Source organism: Bacillus rossius, chromosome 8 (genome assembly GCF_032445375.1).
Source record: "Bacillus rossius redtenbacheri isolate Brsri chromosome 8, Brsri_v3, whole genome shotgun sequence".
NCBI lineage: Eukaryota > Metazoa > Arthropoda > Insecta > Phasmatodea > Bacillidae > Bacillus > Bacillus rossius.
Window position 1 is genome coordinate 40,520,015 of NC_086336.1, and position 26,987 is coordinate 40,547,001.

Consider the following 26,987-nt stretch of genomic DNA (forward strand, 5'->3'; position numbering starts at 1 on the left):
TTCAAGAGAGACCGTGTAAATAACTCTACTGATGAAAGTGGCGTCGCCAGAAAGGGTCTAGTAAATATGGAATATATTTAATAATTTGAATAATATTCAAGTGCTATGTACATATTTGAATTGTGATTTCCAACCCATGAAGTCGTTTTCATAAACTCATAATCAAAAGTTTGGGATTGCATTATTATTGGGTAGATACGGGTAATTTGAGTATTAATTAATTTTTTTTTTTTTGCAGGCGCCCAGAGACTTCTTTTGACTGGCTCAGACATCCCCTGAAGGCTTTGTACTACAGCATATGGCTAGAGTATCGAACAAAAGTACTGAAGTTGATAATATATGCATTTATTACATACATTGTTTTCAGGTTTGTGCTAACCCTGCCAGATATTATTACAAATACTATCGCAAAGAAAGTTTCTGGATGCTGAAATTTCACTAGCAGGCCACCACTAAATTACTTCCCTCTGAAAGTGTTTTAAAATGGCTTAGTTTTTTTTGTCCTTTACATGTTATCTTCATATGTAATACAAATTATGATTACAGACTTGTCAAACTCACCAAAGATTAAATACTTAAATAGAAAAATAGAATTCATGGGAAAATTACTATCACAATATTGTTCTAATACTAAAACATGAATAGAGTGCTAAAATAAAAATTTTTTATTTTTAAAATGTTTATGATATTTATTTATTTAATAATACACATGTGCTAACTTACTATGTTATTCTGCTAGTGGTTTCATTGTTAAATTGTTACACTATGACACTAGACAGTTTGTGATGGCTGGCCTTGCAGAAGAAAATAAACCCCTATTAAAAATATCCTGAAGAATTCAGAAAAGAAAATTAGTAAATAAGAATATTTCTTATCAGATGCTTATAAAACCACTCCTAAGATTACAATAGCTCTTAAGATAAAAATTCAGATTCTGGAACTCTTTTGGGATTCAATTTTGAGATGACTTTCAATTTAAATATTAAAAAGCAAGCATTTACAGATTGCTTTAGTACTAGCAAATCTACCCTCAAAAACAATATAAAGGGATTTTGTAGTGATTTGGCGATCTTTACCGTACAAACTCTGAGGCCGAAGGTTTAATTCACAAAAACCTCACAAAAATAGGGGTTGCCCTGAAATCACACCCCAAGAAAAATTAAAGTTTGTGTATATACACACACATACACACACAGATTTTATATATATATATATAAATATAAATAAAATCTTATATATATATAAATATATATAAGTGAAGATTGACAATCCATAAAACAGGGTTAAAATAATTTTGTACGTTGTGTTAACATGTGTCTTGATGACCTTTATTTAATATATTGCAGGAAAATCAATTTCCATATTATGTGCATATTTTTTCTCCGTCAACAAATGGAAAAAAATTGTTAACAATATTTTTGGTTGCCGGATAACCAACCTACAAAGAAATTATTGTGTTGGGGAGTTTTCCATTGCTTATAACTGCCTGCAAAGTCTGACAAAAACAAGTACCCACAGGTTTTGGTCTACGTTAGCTAAAAGAATTCACCCTATGAATTTTGTTTACACTCCAAAAATTTTCCTTCTAACATATTAGACACGTTGTGCAAAACTGAATTTTACATTTTATATTTTCATAGGATTATCTATAACTGTTATTTGTAATTGTCAAATAAATGTTAAATCTGCATCTCAGGTTCCAAAACAAGAAAAACCTCGTAATTACAATCTTAAAGTTTTACACTATGTCAAACAGACCCACACCTTTCCAACAGCATGCCAATAGATATTCTGTGAGAATATTATGCGGTGGCAAAGGACGTAGAAAAATGAGCTGGTGAAAGTGCTTCTGATGTAGAAGAAAAATAAATTCATTATTTCTCATGGAGGGGTCATCCAAAGTGTGGGTTGGCTTCTGATTCAGGTTTATACTGTAATTAGGGCAACTAAACATGACTGTGTATAAACACTCATTCCCTCAATTTTTCTTAGTGTGTATCAATCTGCACGTACTTTTTTATATTTACACAGTTGTAGCATGTTTCCTACCTTGTGGCTATCATAGAGCTGGGCATTATCCATTCTTATTAAACCTATGTCATTTTCTAATGGCTACTGGGAATGTAGATGCTAATTTTCTGACAACACGTTAAAGAAGGGTCTACACAATCCGTAAAATCATAACATGACATGAAAAACTGATCAAAGAAACGTTCCTAAACGGAACTAGAACATATGAATTGATGAGGCTCCAAAATAATATTGAGAAGACATACAATAACTGTGATTATCTGGACAAGCAGCATTCTTAATTGGCATTACCACTATTAGTATTGCATTAGCTTACATGTGCAACAGGTTCTACAAACTATTGTTTAATCTTTTTTTTTTTTTTAGTGTTTGTTTTATTGTAAATTGTTGATGTGAGGTAGTAGTTAATGAAAGGGTTTTTAACCTCAATATTGGAGCTCTATAAAAGCAATCTAATCTTGTGAATTTACTGTGTGTGGTGGAGTTTTACAATAAATGTAACAAAAACAGACTCTATTGAACTCATTCGAACCAGGCCAGAGATAAAATACGTAAGGTAAGACAAATGTGTGGACATGCAGTTTTCTTAGCTTCCATCAACTAAACTAACATAAAATAAAACACACTGTATGCCCCACTTAAAGCTCAGTATTACAAGCCATGGTTAGTTATTTTTCTTTTAATTTCTACTATTTGAGGGTGTTCTCTTTAAATTCATAACAGCTCTCTAGCATTTTAGATTTTATTAAAAATTTCCTCAACAGATATTTACTACATATTATCTAAAAGTAATGTTAATGTTTATGATTATGATCACTTGTGTGACCTTTGAAAATTAGAAAATAAAAATCTGGCGAAAAAATTTGTGTTTAATAATAAATGTAAAAGAACTTCCAAAAAATATTTACAGGAAATACTTTTAATTAACAGCAGAGATTAATAATGAAGTAACCAACATGGTGTGTGAGACCAGGCTTAAATGAATTTATAAATGAAGAGTTCTATTGTAATTCATTATGATTACATATTATGCACTGGAACCGAAATGAAATGTCAACAGAAACAATTTTAGAAAAGACTATATTGCAAACAAAACATGTACAACATGTTGTGGGACTATCAGTTGTGAGATGTTGTGCGGTAAAACTATTCCTTATTGTACATGTATTTCCCTCGCATGTGCTTCGGCAGAGGCACGATGGTCGGGCAGGGCACCTGGCCCGGGATCTCGCACATGCAGTGCTTCTCGCAGCCGAAGCCGAAGTTCGCAGGGTTGTCCTTCTTTTCTTCGGCCGTCTGTTCTGCAGCGAGCTGGGCGCTGCAGCAAGCAACAAGAAAAACTTCAACCACTAACCGTAACATATTTTTTTGAACACAGTCTGCACAGAATGGCTGATCCATGTTAGGACATTGTCACCACTCAACACCTCCGGCTAGCTCAGATTAGGTGATGAGTGGAACATACAGGTTGCAGGTCACGAAGAAAGAAGGAATTTATAAACAATGTTTGATGTACTACCTGTTTTATTTATTTATTTATGTAAAAATCACACTACATTCGGAACAACAGAATACATAAAAATTAAATGTACTTAAAAAAAATATAAAACACTGAGCCATCGTCCGGCCACGGCCTGCTCGGAAAGCCGCCCGAAAAACGACCGCCTGGCCCGGTGCTCGGACAATGACTGAATTTTACAGCCTTCCTTCCCTTTGTGCGGGCAGTGTCCTGGGCTCGCTGACGTAATTTTCAGCCAATCACGGCGCATGGCAACAGAGGCTTCCACGAAATGCTTACTTCTGTTCCCACGACGCAGCGATTTTGTCTCTTTCTCACACTCCCGTGACCGTGACTCACACGCCTAGTGTGTGAAACAAAGCCTCGGTCATGGAAAAATGAAGGAGAATTACGTCAGCACGCCTTCCCACACAAAGAAGACCACAAAAAAATACTTCAAAAAATAAACTTATGAATTTTAAAAATAAAAGCAATAAACACGGAGAATTACATTCACAATAACTTCAAAAAAGAAACAACTTTACATCATTTGAAAACCTTACCTGAAATTTGACAAAAAAAAAAAAATTTATAACCAATGATTATTACTGGATTGCATGAGGATTGCTGTAATCTGGGTTGTTACAACGTGTGGCCGTTATAATAAGTCAATCTCGTGTAGTTTGTGAAAATAGATAGAGAAAAAAAAATGTTGATAGTGAATACACCAGTTGTACCACTTGCATTCTGTATTTGTTGGGTGCATTTAGGGACCCGCTACCCATTTGGTTTAGTTCACTCATTGTTTTATCATCATGTCAGTTCTCATTTGGTGCAGTATTTCCTGTTACACCGCTGGTTACAGATCACAATTGCACAATGTATTTACTCGCATATAGGTCGCGGAAATGTTACCAGATTTGATGGGGGAAAAATGAAGTGCGACCTATATGTGAAGATTTTTCTAAAATTTTTGAGGAATTTTTTTTGCAATATTTAGCTTTAAAATGCGAAAAATTAGTTTATATAGGTATAGGCAAATTTATTTACAATGTACACATACAGCAAAACCCCTTATTTATGTTACCGTTATTTACGTTTTCCCGTTATTTGCACTATATTCTTCAGGTCCCGTTTAGTTCCCATTTAGTCTAATACAATACTTTCACGCGAATTACGTCTCAAAAATCGAATCCATCCCGCTATTTACGTCACGTAACAACCAGAAAATACTGTGGGTACTTTAAGAGTAGATAAGATTAGCTAGTAGGTCTAAAACCATCGTGAAAAACGTAACGTTTATAGTCGGCAATGAACATTTTAAATCGCAAAATATACGTATTTTATAACATGAAAAGTTGCTTTCATTTCTAAACATGTAATAATTTAAGCCTAGGCGTGTAAAAGTCCGAGTAATTATAGCAGGAGACAATCTAAAATGCACGAGAGAAAAACGTGGCAGATTGTTAAGTTCTGATACTGTATTTATGTCACAACTTAGCCGAAATACTGGTACGAGACAAACTTCACAAGATAAAATGAGCGGAGTCTTGGTAACTGTTTTATACGTATTTTATAATTTCAGAAGTATTGTACAGTTGACTCATATTTTTTTAACTAACAATTTATTCCTGGGGATCGTAATTAATTAATTATTGGTATCAAGACATCAAGATGAACGTAAACTTGAACATGTCATGGCAGCGAGAAAACTGGTGCGTATATGTATCAACAAACTGGTATTAGAACTGGACAAAACTGGTACACGGGAGGTGGAGCTTATATTTTTTTCCACTAAGCTCGCGTCTATTGGCTGGCTGCTGATGGGTGGAGCATAGAAGTTATACTGCGCATGCGCAGCTCAGTGAACAAAGAGAGCCAGCCGGTGCGCCGTAACAGCAGCTGACCAAGTAAAATGACCTTTCTCCGCGCACGGCGCGCTATTGACGGTAAATTTACATCAATTTGCGGCCCTTTTTTTAAATTTTTTTACTGTGGTGCAATGCGTATGTGTAATGAATTACCGGGGCGACCTATATGGGGGGAATCTTAAATACCAAATTCAAGACCTCAAATTATGGGTGTGACCTATCTGTGATGGCGACCTATATGCGAGTAAATACGGTATTACAACTCCGTATAATACATATTTTTGATAATCCAGTACAGCTGTCGTGCAGAATGTGCCAGATTTAAAGAGCTTTTATTTTATTTTATTTTTATTTTAAGTAGTTAATTCAAAAACTCATACATCCCTTTTCCATTTAGAATAAAATAATTTACTATCTTTAGCTTAAAATTGCATTCAATTTTCTTTCTGTCTGTTTCACTCTTAGATTGCAGTGCAGAGCAACTGGCACCCACTGTAGCCAGATTGATACCACCTGGCTTGTTAACATTAAAATTACCCATAATTATAAGTTTTAGTATATGCCTAAGTTTACTACTCGTCAGTTTTTTTAAGAACATTATACAAAATAATAAGGCATGCCATTTATTATGTAATATGGTCAAAGAGAGCCAAAAAAAATTTTAATTTTTTAACGAACAAAAACTATTTTTTAAGTGCGAGTTTAAATCTGTGGTTTAGAGTAAAAATTTGCTCCAATTAATCTCAACTTATACATCATATAACACTTCAAGAATAATCCTGAGGGCTGGGATAAAGCTATTAACAGAAATGCGCATGCACCTGAAAGTTACAATTTTTTGGTCCGATTTTTTGCCAATACCAGAACCAGAACTGATTTCAAAGACATTACATACGTACAATTTTAAAAACATTTAAACAAAAGAGGCAAGTAATCAATGCTGATGTATATAAATAATTACTTCTGCTCTGACATTTTTTTATGTCTTTCGTTAAACGTACACCTCAAAAATTTAAGTGAAAACTTCACACAAAGTTACATAGATACTAAGAGATTCAATATTGTGTTATGCACTACTGGAATTTAACAGGTAATTTTAACAGCTGTAATTGAAATAGTTGTAACTTGAATCGCAGTGCACAATAGCATGATATTACGTGACTGCAACATACTGCTTGAAACCTTAGCTATGGCACCACAGACGAATATCTACACTGCAAACAGCATGAATGCTTGCAGCATGCGTGCAATCTGTCTGCAACATAGCAGGCTAATGAGTAAAGCACAAATATAGCAAACAGATGATTAGTGTATGATAACTTAGCATTTTTTTTATTTATTTAGTACGGTGACTTAGTGATTTTTAAGGGTTTGAATAAAACCATTGTAAAATGAAAAGGAATTTTTTTTCTATAAAAATCTCCCAAATAAACTGTCAGCCATGTTTAAATGTGTGCTGATTTTAAATACTGAGTAAGCATGCAACAGTAAAAATCTGAATTGGAATTCAATTTCTGATGGTTGTCAGGGACTCAAACCAAAATGGATATTTTTCAAAATTAAATACACCTAGTGATTTAAAAAGAATAACAAAAAAAAAAAAACTTTTTCCTACACACATTATTTTATATGTTTGAAGAGAATGTATTAAGTCATTAATATATATATATATATATATATATATATATATATATATATATATATATATATATATATATATACATAAATACACTTAAATTGTTGTTAGCTTAAAATGAAACTTACTCAGATTTACACATCACTCTTCGCAAATGATCATGCACTTCTTCCTTTGACTTGCTGTCTATGTCAATCAAAACGTCTTCTCCATTATCTGAAACAAAAATTGTCTTCAAGTTCAATATTACGTATATGAATGCTGCCAGACATTCACGTGAAACCACTGAACAAAGTAAACAACTAATAATTTAAATTAATCACTTTTCAAGTCGTCAGACTGTTGAACTTGTACAACCCCCCCTCCCCCCCTCTCTCTAACTCTCTCTCACTAACTCTCTCTCTCACTAACAATCTCTCTCTCACGGAAGTATTATAATTATGTATGGTAACTCTGGAAATGTGAAAATACATACCCCGAAAAAAAAAAACCACTCTGAGTTTAATGAGTTACAAGTACAGTAGAGCACCCCTCAACCGGAATCATTGGGGGGAGGTCTATTCCGGTTATGGGAAAATTCCAGGGCCGGCCTCCGGGCTGATGAATGACCTTCATTCAAGCAAGCTGGCAGGCACGTGTTTCTTATCTCTGTGGGTGGGTGCGTGCGTGAGCGAAGAGGACGATGAAGATGGTTCGGGCATTGAATATATATAATGTTATATATATTCAATGGTTCGGGGGAGGTATTAGGACTACAGCTGCAGTGTTGTGTTACTTCTGTGTTGACGTGCTAGTGATTCACACTTCCTGGAGAGTGTATAGTCACTGCCACGCACAGTTTACATTTCACATACACAAGAATAACACCAAGCATCGCGTTTAAATACACAGAGATAGAGAAATACAGGTAAATGTAGACTGTTTAACCATATATTAACGTATAAATATGTACATAATACATATTTGTACACTAAATTATTGTCTACAAACTGAAAGCAACACACGTTGGAAGTAAATGTTACTGGCTATCACGTGTGTCAGCGTGTGTAGTGGGAGTCGGTGTACATACTCTCGGGCCGGCCGGAATTTTCCGTTTACTTGACGTAGTGAAACAATAAAACTACTTATAGGATAAACATCTTTATAGTAATTCACGTCCGACGCGAAAACCAGCGGTGTATTTACGCAATGCGCGGGAAAGACTGGCTATAATTAGCTCTCTGACAGACGTGCGTGCGCGCGCCTACATGACATGTACAGTTAGGCAAAAGCAGAAACGCCTCGTTCCAGTGCGGAAATGTTTTGGAGATGTTTTTTAATGTTTTCATATTTTTTTGGAAAATTAGTTCCGGATATCGGGAGTTCCGTTTGTGGGAATTACGGTTGAGGGGTGCTCTACTGTACTTACTTTACATAATTGTTTAAGTAATATAATTGCATATGATAATTTTTTCCCCCCAAATTGTTAAGTTTCTCAACAGTTGTCAGCATTGACATGGAGAAATATTATGACGGACGAGCGGAGTGTTGTAAATCACCAGCCGACCTCCGTAGCGTAGTCGGATGCACACCGGCTTATGGTGGGAGAGGTTCTGGGTTCGAGTCCCGGGTAATGCATGGGAGTAAAATTGAGATTTATTCAAAATATACACTTGCGATAAAAGATGATGAAAAAGAATAATGAAATTGATATTTCTGGCTAAACGGATACCACTCAAGGCCAAAATCCAAGCAGTGAAGTGAAGTGAAGTTGTATATCGCTTGGCGGCTGACGGACGAACGGATGACGGACGGATGCGACGGGCTGTTGTAATTCAGGCTTTACTATTCAAGTGTAGCAAAACAGAATTAAATCTTTATATATAAAAATCTTGTGTCACGATGTTTGTCCGGGCTAATTTCCGAAACTACTGCATTGATTTTAATGAAATTTCGCACAAATATTTGTAACTTTGTCCAACTTTATATATAGGCTACATTTTATTTTGATTAATGACAGCATTTTCCGAAAATCAGCTCCCAAGGGTGGTTAAGCACTGGCAACAGTGGGTACTCCATCTCCATGGCAACGGGCATCGCTTAGATTGATTTTTTTTTTCAATACGAGGCATATTTCTGTATAGATTTAATTATTATTTTATGTAAAATTATTTAAATTTAAAAATATATTTGTGCAAAATACCACTGACTGACTCATTACGATTTACTTGAAATCTTTCAACGGATTGAAACTTAGCATAGTTACTCCTTTTGTGATGTATGTAGATGCTCACTAAGATATGATTTTCCGAAGGGAGTTTTGGGGGTGTAAAATATCAAAATTCCAGTTTTTGGTAGAAAATCACAGGGCAATGGCTGTTGCTTTGTTGATGCTTCATTAGTTTGATTATCGCAAGGTGCGTAATTTTAAACGACTGTGACAAACATTAAAAAGCTGAAATGTAAATTTCTCGCCTCAAATGAAAGGGACCTCGTTGAGTGCAACTTGGTGTGAAGTTGTGTTTGAGTCAGTAGCTTAATGGCCTCAACTCAATGTGTAGGTGGTTTTAGCGAATATTGTAATAGAACAATATAATTTAATATATATATATTATACTAGCTACCCGACCCAACTTCGCGCGGCTATACTAATGGGGGAAAAATGAGACTAATATGGCAACAACTAATTCACTGTTAGTGCAGTCCTCATCAACGTTGAACTTTTACGGGGACTTTAAATATCAAAAATTGCCCTTTTTTTTCCTCAATTTTATATCCTACAGACATGAACTTGACAGTAATGTTCCTCACGTTATGCAGGATGACGTTTTCTGAAAATCAACTCCCAAGGGTGATTAATCCTGGGCAACAGTGGGGCAGCGGGATTTTGCATTTTTATGCTTTCTGCGTCTCCATGGCAACGAGCGTTGCTTTGATTTTTTTTCCGTTCGAAGTGCGGCAGTGGCGTACCCACAAGGAGGGGCATGTATAATGAGCGGCGCAAGTGTTCTGCCTGTAGACTGCCGTAGCGAAATACGGGTACATCAGTTGTACGTTGCGTGCTCGAGAATAGGGAAACCATCGGTGCTACTCGTTTTCTCTCCGGTACATTACAAAGCATTGTAATAAATTTTTGTCGAAATTAATTGCATTTCATTTCATTTATTATTACTGTAAATGGGATATTTAGTCTCATTTTTCCCCCATTAGTATAGCCGCGCGAAGTTGGGTCGGGTAGCTAGTATAATATATATATTAAATTATATTGTTCTATTACAATATTCGCTAAAACCACCTACACATTGAGTTGAGGCCATTAAGCTACTGACTCAAACACAACTTCACACCAAGTTGCACTCAACGAGGTCCCTTTCATTTGAGGCGAGAAATTTACATTTCAGCTTTTTAATGTTTGTCACAGTCGTTTAAAATTACGCACCTTGCGATAATCAAACTTTTTTCTTCGTGTTATACGTACAGATGTACAGTATTTAAATGAAAGTACCTGACTTGACAAAACGACCAAAAAATGTCCCATCCCCCCCCCTCCTCCACGTTTTAATAGTTTTATAGAGTTTTGTATGAAATTAGGTCACAATCACTACTGTTACTCAATGCCCAATTCTACTAAGCAAATCTAAAACATAATCAAAGTAGAGTTGAACTGATTATTCCATAGCCCAATCACCGCAATTTGAGAATTTAGACTGACCTATCATGAACCAACAACTGCAATTCAAATTTGTTTACGTTTACTTACCAATCGGGCTGCTTGGTGACTTTATTCCTCTCGTTGCTCTGTGTTTAGAAATTGAGCTCGAATTGCATGAGTTTTCATAATTTTCTTGCCTTATTTCGGGAGGGGGGGTGAAACAGCCCCCCTGGGTACGCCTATGACTTATAGCAGTTTGCATCTTGAACTGTCTAACTGTGGACTGATTTTTTTCGTTAAAATGACATTTTATAATAATACATAGATGATACTGATCTGCTATAGTCTGTCTCACTCTTAGATTGCAGTACAGAGCAACTGGCACACACTGTAGCCAGATTGATACCACCTGGCTTGTTAACATTACAATTTTAAAATTACCAAAAATTACAAGTCTTAGTATATGCTTAAGTTTACTATTTGTCAATTTTTTAAGAACATTACACAGGGTCCTTTGATAGTATTATTACAGTGTTTTACATTCTGAAAAAAAAAGAAAAAAAAATCAATTCTAAACACCAACTATTATTTCACATGAGAAACTATCTGTAGTATTCTGCCACTATTAATAACAAGACATGCCATTTATTATGTAATATGGTCAAAGATAGTCAAAATTTTCAATATTGAAGGATATAATAACATAATTTGATGACAAAAATGGTTGAGACCAAGATGGCATTTTTAAGTTTTGTTTCCTTAGAAGTAAGAATTGAATATAACTTAATGATGCTCTTAATAAAATACAAGAAAATGTATTTCCAAAATTCTCATTTCAAATTTTCTTTTTAAAAATAATTTTTTTTAAGTAGATTTATAAACACTTTCATTGTATTATGAAGTCATGTGTAAAAATCATTAATGCTATTTGGATATATCTGACAACAGAGCAATCTGAAACAAGGACATCACTAATAGCAGATACAGCATGTACTATTTATTACATAGGTACAGATGCTTACTGAAACTTTAGTTTAAATATGTAATTTAAACTGCATACAGAAAAGGAACATATTTCTGCACTATAGATGTGTGATATTTATTTTTATTTATCTATTTTCTTAGCACCCAATAGACTCAGTTGATGAGCAGTGGCTCTCTGAGTTACCTTTTTGGAACTGTATACTTATGCATTTCAATTTAGTCACATGTTTAACAATATTTGTATTTTAACAGCTATTTGTTCATTGTTAGTATCAAAATTACAATAATTTGTATGTTACAGATGATATTGTGCAAGCTGTGATATGTAAAACATATTTAACCTTCAGTAAAGTAACAGAATTGGTTGTCAGTTGGTTTGACACACTATTCAAATGGTATGTTAATTCCTGTTATTAGCTGGAATTGTCTTAAAATTACATGATAGTGAAACAGGAGATAGAGATTAAAAAAAAAAGTTCTTCTACCATTATGGAGGAATGAGTGATATAATTTGGCTAGGCCCATTTTATGGCCATACTGATATTCTAGTCACTCACATATCCGAGTTAAATACTGTTTAAGTTTAAAACCAAAAGAGCCTGAAAGTATTTTTTACATTTAGTCTGTGGGATATACTACGAAGATATTTATTACATAAAAATCAGTTATGGATTTTGGTTATCTTCTGGGTGAGTTAACTGTTCACCGATTGAAATTACATAACTATTTTGACTGCTTGAATCTAGAACAATTAAACAGCAAGCTTTGATTGCAATTTAGTCTAGAATAGTGAATAGCTAAATCCAGAGGTTTAAGACACCTCTGTCTCAAACTGACTGAGCTATACACTTTTATAATTCCTTTTTGCTGGAACCCAAAGAATTAAGAACTAATATCAAACACCTAATATTATTTTAACTAATTAATGAATAATTTTAATCAAATTTTGAGATAAAGAGCACCAGCGTAATTTTTTAGCTAAGGAATCAATATTTTCTCGATTATATTAATGAGTAAAGTTCTGTTTTTATCAATAACACAAATATAGGTGTGTGTGTATGTGTGTATATATGTATGTATGTATATATGTGTATGTATGTATATATATATATATATATATATATATATATATATATATATATATATATATATATATATATATATATATATATTTGTAATTCTATTTGAGTTAATAGTGTATTAAAATACACAGTGTATGTTTGTTGTTAAGTTTCTGTGTACTTATGCTGTTAAAGAATCCAGAGGGATACCATTTTAGAGTGGACAGTAGATAACATAACTACAATAAATAACACTATATACTCTTCTAACTACTAACATACAATAACTATACATACTACACTTATCAAGTGTTTTAAAGTAAATGCCTATTTGATTGCACAGTGCAATTTAAGGATGAGACATGCTACAGCAGTTGTGGGTAGATTATGACGGAGAACACTGAAAAAGATGTATCATCTATACTATACATGATTTCTACAAATACTAGGTGAACCAATCTCAGGACTTAAAAAAAAAAAACTTTTAGTAGGGAGACTACGTGCTCGGGCCACGAGGTGACGGTTGTTATCGTCGTCTGATGGTGATGTCACAGGTGGCCATCTTGGTTCATTTTTCCAAAGCTACGGAGTGCTGGTGTAGTGTTATTTTTAAGAATAAAAAATCTTTTATTGCGGCGACATGGAAAAATTCTTATCAAAAAATAAATAAATATATAAAGATAAAAAATTCACAGAAAACAAGACTAAAAACAGCTGATGTCGGACAGACGGAACCAACGATGAAACTAAACAAGTATTAAGGACAACACAACTATGACAGCATGTGCCAAGTACTATAAAAAAAATATGGTGGCCTACAGCAGCAGACTATAATTTTTTTCAAATTTTGGCGCTAAGTACTATTAAAAAAAGGTGGCGGCCTACAGCAGACGCCTATATAATTTTTAAATATGCCGCCAGCAGCTAGTATTATAATAAGTTTAAAATTGGCACACCTCTGATGTTTTAATTTACCACCGCCGCCAACTAAAAGCATATATGCTCCTTATTTAATTCTTCCTCTTTCAAAAGATGCTCTGGTCTAGGGGCTAGTGTCGCTGACTGCTCATCAGCGTCACCGGGTACGAGGTGGGGTAGTCACGATAAGATTTTTTTCTTAAAAATAACACCACTCCAGTGCTCCCGAAAAACGAACTAAGATGGCCACCTGTGACATCACCAGCAGACAACAACTTTCTTTGCCTCATGGCCCCACACTGTCAGAATAAAGATGGCACCCGTTTGTTTACACTGTTCCAGAACCTTCGCTCTCCCTACTCCTTTAAATAAAGTTTTACAACCTTTAGGGTCTTATTTTGCATATAATAAGCACAATCAAACAATAGGAAATAGACCCACTATTTGCAGAACTTGCCAATTTTTATGTTATAAAGCTAAAATCTTTTCAGAGATAATTTGCATGTGATTTAAGTGGACTGTCTCAAACTATTTATTTTTAGTATGGGTACTTATCTGTTATCTTCCCACCTACCACCTACCAAATCTATTATGATACATTAATACTGATTCAATGATTTTATAATCGTTATGAATCTATAACGAACAGGTTAATTTTGCAAATCCATAAACGTTAATCTTTTATTACTGACTCGTAAAATGCTTTAATGTCATTTGGGTCATTCCGTGTGAAATCACCAAATGTTTAATTAAATAGTTGCTCGACTATTTTTAAAAAAAATAATTTTTTTACCACATATAACCTTATCAATGGGTAGTTCAAAACCATATTCATTTTATTTTTGTGTGCCACCATTTTCAGTAGAGGCTTGTTTATCTTCCCAAGTGCGTGCTCTAACAGTGGTTTGCAGTGGTTTCAATAAAAGGTCATTGTTGACATTGTATTAAAGATAGAAGGTTCTGGTCTTCACTGAAGTAAAGTAAACATTGTATGGTTACCAAAAATGTCTAGAAATAAAGATATAATTTTTTTTAACCTTATGTGAAATGACCTTGAAATTTGTCAAAATTTTTATAAAAATTTCATTTTGAACATTTTTTTAAAGTGACTTGGAGTTGGAACCACAGGGCAAATATTTTTTTGCAATAAGTATGGATGGCAGACTTTCCAGAAAAAATGAGATAATGTGTGGGTTTAAACTCCTTCCTGGTTTTCTGTTGCATTAAACTTCTAAAATTTTCATTTTTTGAGTTTTTCAAGGTCAAATATCTCAAAAGGGGGACCAGGTAAAATTTTTCTGTTTCCACTATTTAGTACACCTACTGGTACTTAACAAATTCTGCAAGTTTCATTTTGTGGTTCAAACAGGTGTAGAAGTTAAAGGCTTTGAAACTTAGGTAAAAAGTTGTAATATTTTAGCTCTAATTACTTGACTGTAATCAAATTGTGTAACAGTTATTAATGTTTATTTTATTTCTTATGAAGTGCAAATATAATATAAGGCTTTCAGTTGTAACATATGGAAAGTTAAAAATAAATCATTTTGTAAGGAGGCATGAATGGACAAGTTGTGACAAGCAAACCTGATGTAACCATCCAAAGAGCAAGTTGTGACAAGTTGAATATATGTGCATTGCAGCCAACCACTTTAGTCTTGTGTCTGCTGCCAAGGAGTAAAGATGTGTTTGTGTTCTGTGGTTTTGTATGTGCTGTCTACTCTAATATTGTTTATTTGGCTCCACACAAGTATTGCTGGTATGTGTTACAATTCTGCATTGAAGTGAGCTACTTAGTTGTTACCTGCAGTTTCTGTCTCAAAGTGACTACGTAGAACTATCTACCAGAAGTATGGAGTGTTCTTTGGGTACTTTTACACATGAAGATTGTGAAAATGATTCATATGGCAAGTATTACCTAAAATTATCATCAGACTTCACTAAATCGCAAATTGACCTTCTTAAGAAAAGAAGTAAGTTACATAACATTGTTAATGTGTGTACTTTCCACGAAAAAAAATATCTGGACAAGTATAATCATCTTTTTGGAAATTCGTGTTGCGATCCATTTTCATACCATAAAAAAGTTATCAAAAAACAGTTAAGGGAAATAACTGTAGAGTTGTCTGAAAGATGGCCATCACTGATTCCTGGCAAATCTGTTTGTTGCTCTTGTCATAAAAAACTTTCAAGTAATGTTGAGGGGAATTTAGGTACTAGTACTAGCAACTGTGATAACGAAGAACTATTCACCGCACCTGAAATTGTTGTAGAGTCTATCAATCAAGCTGGCTCTGCTTTAGGAGTTTCCCCAACTAAAATTATTAAACTTAGTGATACAAAAAAACATCTAGAAGTTAGACGAACTGTGAGCAAATTTTCTTGTGCAATTAAGAAAAAATTAAGCGACACTTTTACCATCACCTGTGAGTCTCAAGATGAGGATGATGAAGAAATAGCTGATACTGCAATAAAAGACATGGAAATTCATATTGAAAATCTCAAGAAAAGAATTAAGACCTGTACATCCAACAATGAGAAAATACAAGTCATTAGTGTAGTGCCAAAAAGCTGGTCAATGAAAAGAACTGCACATGAGTTAGATGTAAGCGAATATCTGGTTAGAAGAACACGTGAAATTGTTAAGGAACGTGGTGTTATTCCACAGCTCACATCTAAGAAAAAAGGGAAAGAATTGCCTCAAGAAACTAGAGATCTCGTTGTTCAATTTTATGAAAACGATGAAGTTAGTAGAATCTGTCCTGGAATGAAGGATACAAAATCGGTTCGTCTTGATGATGGGAAGAAAGAACTAAAGCAAAAACGTTTAATTCTGTGTAATTTAAAAGAACTATACCAAAAGTTTAGAGAAGAGCATCAATCTGTAAAGGTTGGGTTTTCTACATTCTGTATTCTGCATCCCAAGTGGTGCATCCTTGCAGGAGCTAGTGGCACTCATTCTGTTTGTGTATGTTCAATTCACCAAAATTTCAAACTAATGACTATGGCAGTAAAAACAGATGACTGGAAGGTCCTTCTTGAAAATATTGTGTGTGATTTAAATAGTGAAGATTGTATGTTTGGAGAGTGCCCAAATTGTCCTGAAGTAGGAAACCTGAAAGTAGATGAACTATTGCAGGGTGTCAGTGATGATGACGATATCACATACAGTCAGTGGATAGTAGCAGACCATTGCAACCTTGTAACGATAGTAGAACCACATGCTGAATTCAAAGAGAAATTTGTTAGTAAACTAATGGCATTGAAGAAACACCATTTCATCTCGCAGAGTCAATCACAATTTCTGAAAAGTAAGAAAGAGAATCTACAAAGTGATGAATGTGTAATAATTCTGGATTTCTCAGAAAACTATACATTTATCATCCAAGATGAGATCCAGAGTTATCATTGGATGAATTCTCAGGCCACAATTCATCCCTTCTGTGTGTACTACAGAGATGATGCTAAGAATTTGTGTACTAAGAGCCTTTGTGTTATAAGTGACTGTATGAATCATAACACAGTTGCTGTGTACACATTCCAAACAAAGTTGATACACTTTGTTAAGTCCCTTATTCCTAATTTGAATCGAGTTGCCTATTTTTCTGATGGATCGGCTGCTCAATACAAGAACAGGTTCAATTTTTCTAACTTGTGCAAGCATAAAGAAGATTTTGGATTAGAAGCAGAGTGGCATTTCTTTGCAACAAGTCATGGAAAGGGGCCTTGTGATGGTATTGGTGGAACTGTCAAGCGACTGGTGGCTAAGACAAGTTTACAGCGACCGAAAGAAGGCCATATCATAACACCAATGAGTATGTTTCAATTTTGTGTGGAAAACATAAAAGGAATAAATTTTGTGTTTGTGGGAGAAAGAGAAGTTCAGGAGGCAGATCTTCACTTAAAAAGCAGGTTTGATAATGCTAAAAGAATTTTAAGCACTAGAGATCAACATTGTTTTAAACCGAAGAACACATCAACAATACAATACAGCATCATTTCAGCATCGTTTGATACGAAACACAAAGAATATCCAATTGATGGCACTACTGGTGTTTTTAACATTAGTGACATCTCAGTAAACGACATTGTTGTGTGTGTTTATGATAACAGATGGTATATTGGTAGAGTTTGTGAGGTTTCTCAAGAAAACAGTGATATCAAGGTGGTCTTCTACACACCAGGTGGTCCATCTACAAGCTTCAGTAAAACAAAAGATGATGTTTTATGGGTGGAGATGAAGAATGTTCTAGACATTTTGAAACCTACAGAGTTCACTACTATAACAGGTAGAACATTTAATATAACTGAAGAGAAAAATATAGAACTCTCTCAGAAACTGCGGGTCAAACTTGTAAAATAAATCTGTTGCAGCTGACATTTTTTTTTGTGGTTTGCAAATCTGGATAATGTAATAGGGTGAGTTTTATGTTTTTTATTATTAGCACTACAAATTGTTTTAACTTAAAGGTAAAATCACTAAAAGACTATGTGAACATGAGCCACTGTTAATTTTTATTTTCTACGTAAAATGCAACTTTTTACCCAAGTTTCAAAGCCTGTAACTTCTACACCTGTTTGAACCACAAAATGAAACTTGCAGAATTTGTTAAGTACCAGTAGGTGTACTAAATAGTGGAAACAGAAAAATTTTACCTGGTCCCCCTTTTGAGATATTTGACCTTGAAAAACTCAAAAAAATGAAAATTTTAGAAGTTTAATGCAACAGAAAACCAGGAAGGAGTTTAAACCCACACATTATCTCATTTTTTCTGGAAAGTCTGCCATCCATACTTATTGCAAAAAAATATTTGCCCTGTGGTTCCAACTCCAAGTCACTTTAAAAAAATGTTCAAAATGGAATTTTTATAACATTTTTGACAAATTTCAAGGTCATTTCACATAAGGTTAAACAAAATTATATCTTTATTTCTAGACATTTTTGGTAACCATACAATGTTTACTTTACTTCAGTGAAGACCAGAACCTTCTATCTTTAATACAATGTCAACAATGACCTTTTATTGAAACCACTGCAAACCACTGTTAGAGCACGCACTTGGGAAGATATACAAGCCTCTACTGAAAATGGTGGCACACAAAAATAAAATGAATATGGTTTTGAACTACCCATTGATAAGGTTATATGTGGTAAAAATATTAATTTTTTTAAAAATAGTCGAGCAACCTCAACTTGGTGATTTCACACGGAATGACTCATTTGAAACTGTAACCACTGGGTCTTTTCCTTGTAGCTGTGTCCACCACATGAATTCAGCTAAGTAAGATTTCAGGAATTCCCTTTCTATTCCTCTTCTCTTTTTGTTATAGAGTTTGTGGAGCCCTGAAGTATAATGTATACAAGTATAATGTATATGACCCTCACGCCAAATGTTTCTGTATGGACTCCAACAATCATTTACAATTATAGAGCCAGGTCTAATTGTTTTTACAAATTGTAGCAAAAGAGTGTATTGAGAGCTGTTTGGAACAGGCATTAAAAACGTTCATTAGTCTCTGCAAATTTCGCCAAAGATCCACCGTTCAGGTAACGCACTACTGATGTTATTTCTTATGGAATACAAGTTTTCATCAGTTTCGACGTCGAGGCAATTTCCTCCGATTTGAGTTTCTTCCTGTAACATTCGCCACATGCAAACCTCAGGCATATAATTGCTGTAGTCAACAAAAGCCTCAATGCACATGTTCAACTATTTATTACAAAATGATGCATTCATCAGTTCTTTTGACCAACAGTATATAAACAAAATAATTGTCTCTTAATGATTATTTAGATCCCTCTAGCCAGTTTCCTTTCCGAACACCATGTTCACACCATTTCATCGTGCATCTCCATTTTATGATATTTTCAAATGACAAGTACATTATGCGGTTAATAATGCAGAAATTTTCGTAAGGAATTATCCTATAGTGTTGAAAAAAAATCACAGCTTGTTTTTTATCTGAAATAAGTCTACACAATATTCCATAATTAAAAATTTTGCTCACTGTCACTGATATAAAGAAATAAACAACACCTCGACATTCAGAACTACGGATTGTAATGCAATCAATAAAAACTGTGATAATAAAATGGGAGGGAATATTGATATACCAAAGTAACAATATATTTTTCAGGTGGGAATATAACACATAAGTACCATAATGTAAGAATAAAAACAAGGCACCAAGAGCCACTATTCAAGTTAGCAAAAAACAGTTAGAAATTAAAATTACACGATATCCAGAACCAATACCGTTTATTTTGTGAATTTCATCACAAGTCCTTAATTTTATTTACTTTTTCGTTACTACTATCATAACTTCTGTGACCTGTAGACACCCAATTTTCACTCAGCTTAACACACCAAGTACATTTTTAAGTTTTTGGCCAATTTTAAATTTTCATGAAAAAAAAAATATTTTTTTTTGAAAATCACATTATAGAACCTATTTTGCTACAGAGCTATGAAAACCCAGAAAAAAATAAAATTTTGATGCAAGACCATGAGACAATTTGTTGACCCAAAAATATTAACTATGAAAAGTTACCCAACATTTTACAAACATAACCACATAACAAATATCAAATTTATAGTGACAAAACTTCCAAGAATTTGAAATCCAATGCATACATGTCAATCAAAACTTCTTCCCCATTATTAGAAAATATGGTAAACAAAAACCATGTTCCATTAAATTATCTTTGAGTTTAATATTTATAGGAATGCTGCCGGACAAAAACATAAAATTACTGAACAGAGTGAAACTAATAATTTCCATTTGTTAATGTTAGAATTGTTCATGGGGGCATCAGAAGAAACTGACTTAAGATAGAAAAAATAAAGGCACACAAATGCAATAACTCAACATTACGGATGAAGCAAAGTCTCAAGTGCATAGTTAAGTCTTGTAATTGTAATAACTGTACACAAATAATTTATCATAAAATTAATAATAAAAAAATTGAGCATTCTGAAAAGATTACAAATATTTCCTTGCCACTTTCTAGAACAATGAATTTCCTCCAGAAACAAGTTATGATAACTATTACCACAATGTTTGCCACGGTACTCACCCAAATAGCACCTCAAGAAAGGCGATGGAGTCATGTTCTTGAAAGTATTAATCTGTACACTTGGATTTTTATATTGTATTTGCGGGAGGAACCAGAATACAAATTCTCTGTGAACAAAACCAAAATTTGCTGCAAATTCACATGTATGTATACATACCAAAGACTTCAAGCACTATTTTTTTTTAATATGAAACAATCTTTAAATAACAACTGCAAAAAATTTCCATGCCCTGTCTGTTCCAGTTAGCACCCTTTAAAGCAGGCCATCACCGCAATACTGAAAGTTACAGTGTCGTCTTCGTCAACGGCTACACGGCTAGCATGACCCGAGTGGTTAGTTAAGGGCAGGGGTTGGCAGACTTCTAAGTGAGATGAGCCAAATATTCAGTAAAAAGATTTTCCAAGTTTTGAGAGAGCCACATGTGTTTTCTCTGTAGCTGCATGGAATTATAAGATGATATAAAAAAAAGATAAAATCAAAATAAATTTATTCACAAATTCAACAGAAAGTCTTAAAAAATAAATCCTACTTAGGAAAAAAAAACACATAAATGTAAAAAAAAATATGGGTCATTCTATCTCAAACCAACCGGTCACTCAACCCGACCATTTCAGATCTTATGAAACTTACAGGAATTATTCTCCATAATTATACAAATAAGAAAATATTAAATTTTTTTATCTCATTTTTTTTTTTTAAATTTAATTTTCAAAGTTTTAATACATCATCATTTTGTGGCTTGCCTATACATTTTCTATCTCAAATATCTCAGACTTAGAGAGCTGTTAGACCCCTCATTTTAGAGAGCAAGTTACAAGGTTTTATTACTGTGCTATTAGAAAGCCTGTTTAAACTTATTACATGTATGTATAGACTTGTTATATCTTCAAAAAGATATTTTGAAACTTAAATTTTTTTTTTTTTCACCTAACATAGGCAAGTAGAAATCAAATTAAACCTTGTTGATCTTTAAAATAAGGGGTCTAACAGCTCTCTAAATCTTAACAACTTGAAATATTTGAGATTGAAAATGTATAGGGAAGCTACAAAATGGGTAAATATGTAGTTAGGCGGTATTTGCGAAAAAAAAAAATGTTAAAAATCAGAAAATACTTTTATTATATGCTCTTTAACTTCCTCTTTTCATTAAACCCGGCAAAGATAAGAAATTCCAAATACTTTAGGAGATATCGAATTTTTTAATTTTCATAGTTGGGCGATATTTGTTAAAAAATTTTTAAAATTCCGAAAATACTTTTATCCTATGCTCTTTAACTTCCTCTTTTCATTAAACCCGGCGGAGATTAGAAATTCCAAATACTTTAGGAGATATCGAAATTTTTAATTTTCATCACAATACCTGTGCATTCATGCGGCATTCAACATTGTTTCTTGTTTACGAGTAAGGTTTTTTTTTTTTTGCGACGTAGGTGAACGACTACATCATTTTCTACTAATGGGCCTTTCCATGCGAAAGTGAGCCTTACCATGAAAATTTCAAAAATATTTGTATGCCTTCTTAGACTTGTTTTCAATGAAAATAATAATTAAATTGTATGAATATGACAAACTACAGTTGATTTAATATAATTGGCAATAATTATTGTGTTACAAAGTTTACATATGTATTGGCATGAAAAGTAGTAAATATAACATTGTTTTGTTGGCAGGATTTACTATCCATCCATGTTGTTTTGCCCTTTTCTACAGGCATTTAAAAATGATCTAGAGTTTTGGCTTTTATATGCAGCAATGATATCCAGTACAAGGTAATCCAATTTCAATTTATAAGTATTTGTATTATTGTGTGTGTCAGTGTCACACCCGTAACATAAAACAAAAAATTTTTAGTCACAGATCAAAGTAAATAAAAAATTGTTAAATATCCATTCTAAAAGTAAGGTTAAGTATTGTCAAATCAAGTCTTTCAAGTTGGTGTACTAGAAAGTTGTGTAATTTTAAATTTACCAATGGCCAAAAATTTGTCACACCCGTAACACTTATTGCATAGCCGGCCCTAGAGTTAATATAGGGTGTCATAACCTTACAAAATTATGTTCATGTGAGCTGAAAACACTCATTACATAATTAGTTTACATATATAACAAGGAAATAAGAAAATTGCAATAAATATTAATTTTTTTAATGCACATTTATACAAACATGTACATAATTTTTCTAATACAGAGGAAAGGAAGTAATGTTAAATATTTTCATGAATTATCACACACAATGATCAGAATATTATAATGCTAATAATGTGTTTGCAGGTTTGATATTTTTAAATAATCCTATGTATTAAATTTAGAGATGAAATCTCAATTGTGTTACCCCTACATAGATGCATTGTTATTGTAAATGTTTTATGTGCATCAGAACTATGATTTTCCCAATGTTATCCAACATACATGATGTGAATTAATTAAAACTCTGGAGATCTAGCCGTTAATATAATTAGTTAATATACTGTTTATAGAATTTAGCATATATATATGATGAGTAGGCCTACCAAATATTGAGAGGACATTGAAATGGAATACATTTTTTTTTCAGATAACATGGAACAAATCAAAAGTGCAACGAGGGTTCGCACATGGAGACAGAAACTACGAGAAGATCCAGAAAAATTACATGCACATTTGTTAAGAGAAAGGGAAAGAGATAAGATTAGAAGGGAAAAACAAAAGGAAGCAACATCTGTGAGTAAAAGGAAGTTAAAATTGAAAAGACTCAAAGATGCAGAAAGGCAACGAAGCTGTAGACAAATGAGAAAAGAGAAACAAAAACATAATGATAGTGCAAGAAAGTACAGATGATGGAGTTAAATGTGCAGAAGGCAGAATTTCAACACCTGTAAACACAGAAAATTTGAAACCGGGAACATATGTTTTAGTGCAGTTTGCAACACAGGGGAAAAACATTCCTATTAATCATCAGTATGTGGGTATCTGTCAAAGTAATGTTGATGAACAAAGTGAGGTAAAAGTAATGTTTTTAAGAAATGTGCTGGGGAAAACACTTTCAGAATGAATGAAGAAGACACCTCATATGTGTCTGTGCAGCAAATTATAGGCATTCTTCCAGATCCTTGCTTAAAAGCAGTGGGGAACAGAATTGATTACATTTTCCCACCAGCAACGACCATTAGTGTGCAAGCATAGTTTATATATATGTCAAAAATGTATGTGAAATGTGTGTTTGTATATGTTTATCCTACACAAATGATAGGCTAAATCATAATATTAGAAAGTTTAATGCTTGCAGTGTCATGTAGAATGTAGGATTGCCAGAGCAGATGTTTATAAATATGTATTTTATACTTAAAATTGTAAAAAATTAATGTCTTCATTTTGAAGAAAATCACCAGTTGTTAAACTCAGATACATACATGGCTGTCTTATTAAATTAAAGCATAGTTGCCCTGTATATTTTTACAATAAAGATATGTATTTTTGTGAATTTTTTGTGGACTAGGTCACACCCGTAACAAACAGCGTCACACCCGTAACTAAGTTAGAAAATTTGTTTTTCAGGAACTGTGCTTCCTACCATTATATTTTTTGGCTCTGTGTAAAGGATTTCAAGTAAAGTACTTGCAATCAGAATTGTTTTTTGTTTACCTGGCACTAGTTCACAGAGATTTTATAGCCAATTGCTTGCCACGTATAACATGTCCAAAATTTGTCACACCCGTAACACTTATTGACTGCACTACATCATAACCAAAAGAAATATTTTAATTTTGTTAATGGAACAAAATAGAAGATTTTTGGAAGAACTATATCCTTGCGTTTTAAAAAGAGGTACATTAAATTTTGTAAATAAAACTACTATAAAGTTCTTAGATAATCATGCAAATGTCACACCCGTGCGTATGGAAATGCCCTAATGGCAAAGGTATTGTACCCACCTCTAACTTAGGTGAGTTTTTAACATTTCAAATTTTAATGTTTTATTTATTATTTGAATTTTGTTGCGCAAGTAATAAGTAAAAAAAAAAAAAATTACGTGAGTTCCTACAGTTCATGGTAAATATGTATTTGAGCGGTATTTGCAAAAAAAAAAAAAATGTTAAAAATCTGAAAATACTTTTATTGTATGCTCTTCAACTTCCTCTTTTCATTAAAAGCGGCGGAGATAAGAAATTTCAAATACTTTAGGAGATATAGCCGTTCTTATTTTGCTATACAAGACGTGTGTAATCATTCGACCACCGCGGCAACGTTTTTCCGAAAATACTTTTATTCTATGCTCTTTAACTTCCTCTTTTCATTAAACCCGGCGGAGATAAGAAATTCCAAATACTTTAGGAGATATCGCCGTTCTTATTTTGCAATATAAGACCTGTGCAATCATTTCACCGCCATAATTTTTTTTTATTTTGCCGTGTGTTCATGAATGCCTAATTAATTAAAATGGTCGATTAGGTCAGGTCAGTTACATTATAAATACTTTAAAACTAAACAACCATTAAAATTAATTCATATTATTTTTAATGTCCGCTTAGTTTGAAAGTATTTATAATGTAACTGACCTAATCGACCATTTTAATTAATTAGGCATTCACGAACACACGGAATAATAAAAAAAAAATGGCCACGTTGGAATGATTGCACAGGTCTTGTATTGAAAAATAATAACGGCAATATATCCTAAAGTATTTGGAATTTCTTATCTCCGTCGGGTTTAATGAAAAGAGGAAGTTAAAGAGCATAGAATAAAAGTATTTTCGGATTTTTAACATTTTTTTTCCGCAAATACCGCCCAACTACATATTTACCATTTGTATAATTATGGAGAATGATTCCTGTAAGTTACATAAAAATATAAAATGGTGATGTTGAAAATTACAAATTCTTGGTTGGTTTGACATGGAATGAACCATATGGTAGTCATTAATAGAGCTCTACTGATGAAACAAGAAAACCTTAATTATTTTAATTAATTAATTATTAAATTAAAAAAAGCATCTGTGCAAGTTTGGTGGTGGGGCGGTGTGGTGGTAGAGTGCAAGCTCGTAGGTTGAGGGAGGACATGCATTGCGACTATGCCATTTGATTTGGGGATTTTTTATTTTTTTTGGTTTCAGACAGCGCAATTAGTTGTAAAGCAAAAAAATCCTATCCTAAAACAGTCGGCCCAATATCCTCATCAAACTGTCATGCGATACAGTCTTTAACTATAAAGAAAATGAAAAAATGAAAATAAAAATACTGAACATGCACTTGCATTACAATTATTAAAGCATATGCCGTTATTTTACGTCCTGGCGGCAAAAAAACATAACATACCTAGCTCCTTGATGGTGGTCTCCTCGTACATTATAATTCACAGTGAAGATTTTCACTCTGTCTCTAAACACAATCTTTCCAGCTTCCAGGTACTTCAAAGTCCTCCTAATTGGAGCTTTTCCTTTCATGAAAGGCATTTTGAAGTTATTTTTCCTTCGCTCCCATTTATTTTAAATAACCTAACTTCTTCACTACTTCTGCTTGTTTACAACCTTCACCTTTTTTGTGGCCTACACCAGAACATCTACAGCCATAACTCACAGATGAGATCTACCTGGGTAGTATAAGCTTACTAACAAAAGGCTACATTCTAACCTAGGGCCAATTTCACCACAAAGTCGTTAAACATTACTTAACTAAAGTTATTTTAAAATTACATGAACTTTTTAAAAGACTGTTAAACAAATTTCACTTCACCTGACGCCGTCCCCGTTGCCTGTCCTGAAATTATTATAATTAAATTACGTTAACTAGAATTTGGTCTCGAGGGCGGGAATCTTTGCCTCGTGGCTGCAGGCAGGGACGCGTCTACAAATGGCCCCCCGGGTTGTTATGGCCACCCAGGACGCCGTAACTATTGAAAAACACACGCAAACGTAACTGGTTTTATTGCTGCGTCACACGTTACAGTACTTCACCTTGTACAGTACACTTTCATGTGACTGGCCGTATTATCGTCTACCTTCTCATCTCCGCTCACACGGCCCTCGATTTGCGGTACTGGTTAACGTCTGGCGGTATTCCGGGAGACTACCACATCGAGGGGCGCAGGCTATCCTGAGAGCGACGGCGACGGCGATTAAGGCACGCGGCGAATTTAGTGATTAGGAGGTGGTAGTCTGGATGGTACGTTACAAAGAGAGTTCACTAGTTACTGAATCAGAAATTACACAAAACACTAAAATTGACACTTACGCATGGTTGATGGCGAACACTAACACTAACACTGAAATCTGGCAATAAAGTTTACTACAAGAATGTCCTGGAGCT

At 33.7% G+C, this 26,987-nt stretch overlaps 2 protein-coding genes across 3 annotated transcripts in view; one reads left to right on the plus strand and one right to left on the minus strand.

Annotated features, from left to right (window-relative positions):
• The window catches only part of LOC134534790 (fer-1-like protein 6), a 41,256-nt gene extending 40,579 nt beyond the window's left edge, over positions 1-677 (plus strand). For both annotated transcript variants that reach the window (XM_063373377.1, XM_063373378.1), the window contains exon 17: positions 239-677. In XM_063373377.1, the coding sequence (XP_063229447.1) occupies positions 239-431 (193 nt within the window). In that variant the 3' untranslated portion in view covers positions 432-677. The remainder of the gene's footprint in view (positions 1-238) is intronic.
• A 2,415-nt stretch (positions 678-3,092) lies between these two features.
• Positions 3,093-26,677, minus strand: LOC134534791 (small ribosomal subunit protein mS25). Its single transcript, XM_063373379.1, has 4 exons — positions 25,998-26,677; positions 20,706-20,812; positions 7,165-7,252; positions 3,093-3,349 (listed from the first exon to the last, which is right to left on the minus strand). The coding sequence occupies exons 1-4, from the start codon at positions 26,132-26,134 to the stop codon at positions 3,178-3,180; spliced, it is 504 nt and encodes a 167-aa protein (XP_063229449.1). The 5' UTR covers positions 26,135-26,677; the 3' UTR covers positions 3,093-3,177.
• Between the last annotated feature and the right edge of the window lie 310 nt (positions 26,678-26,987).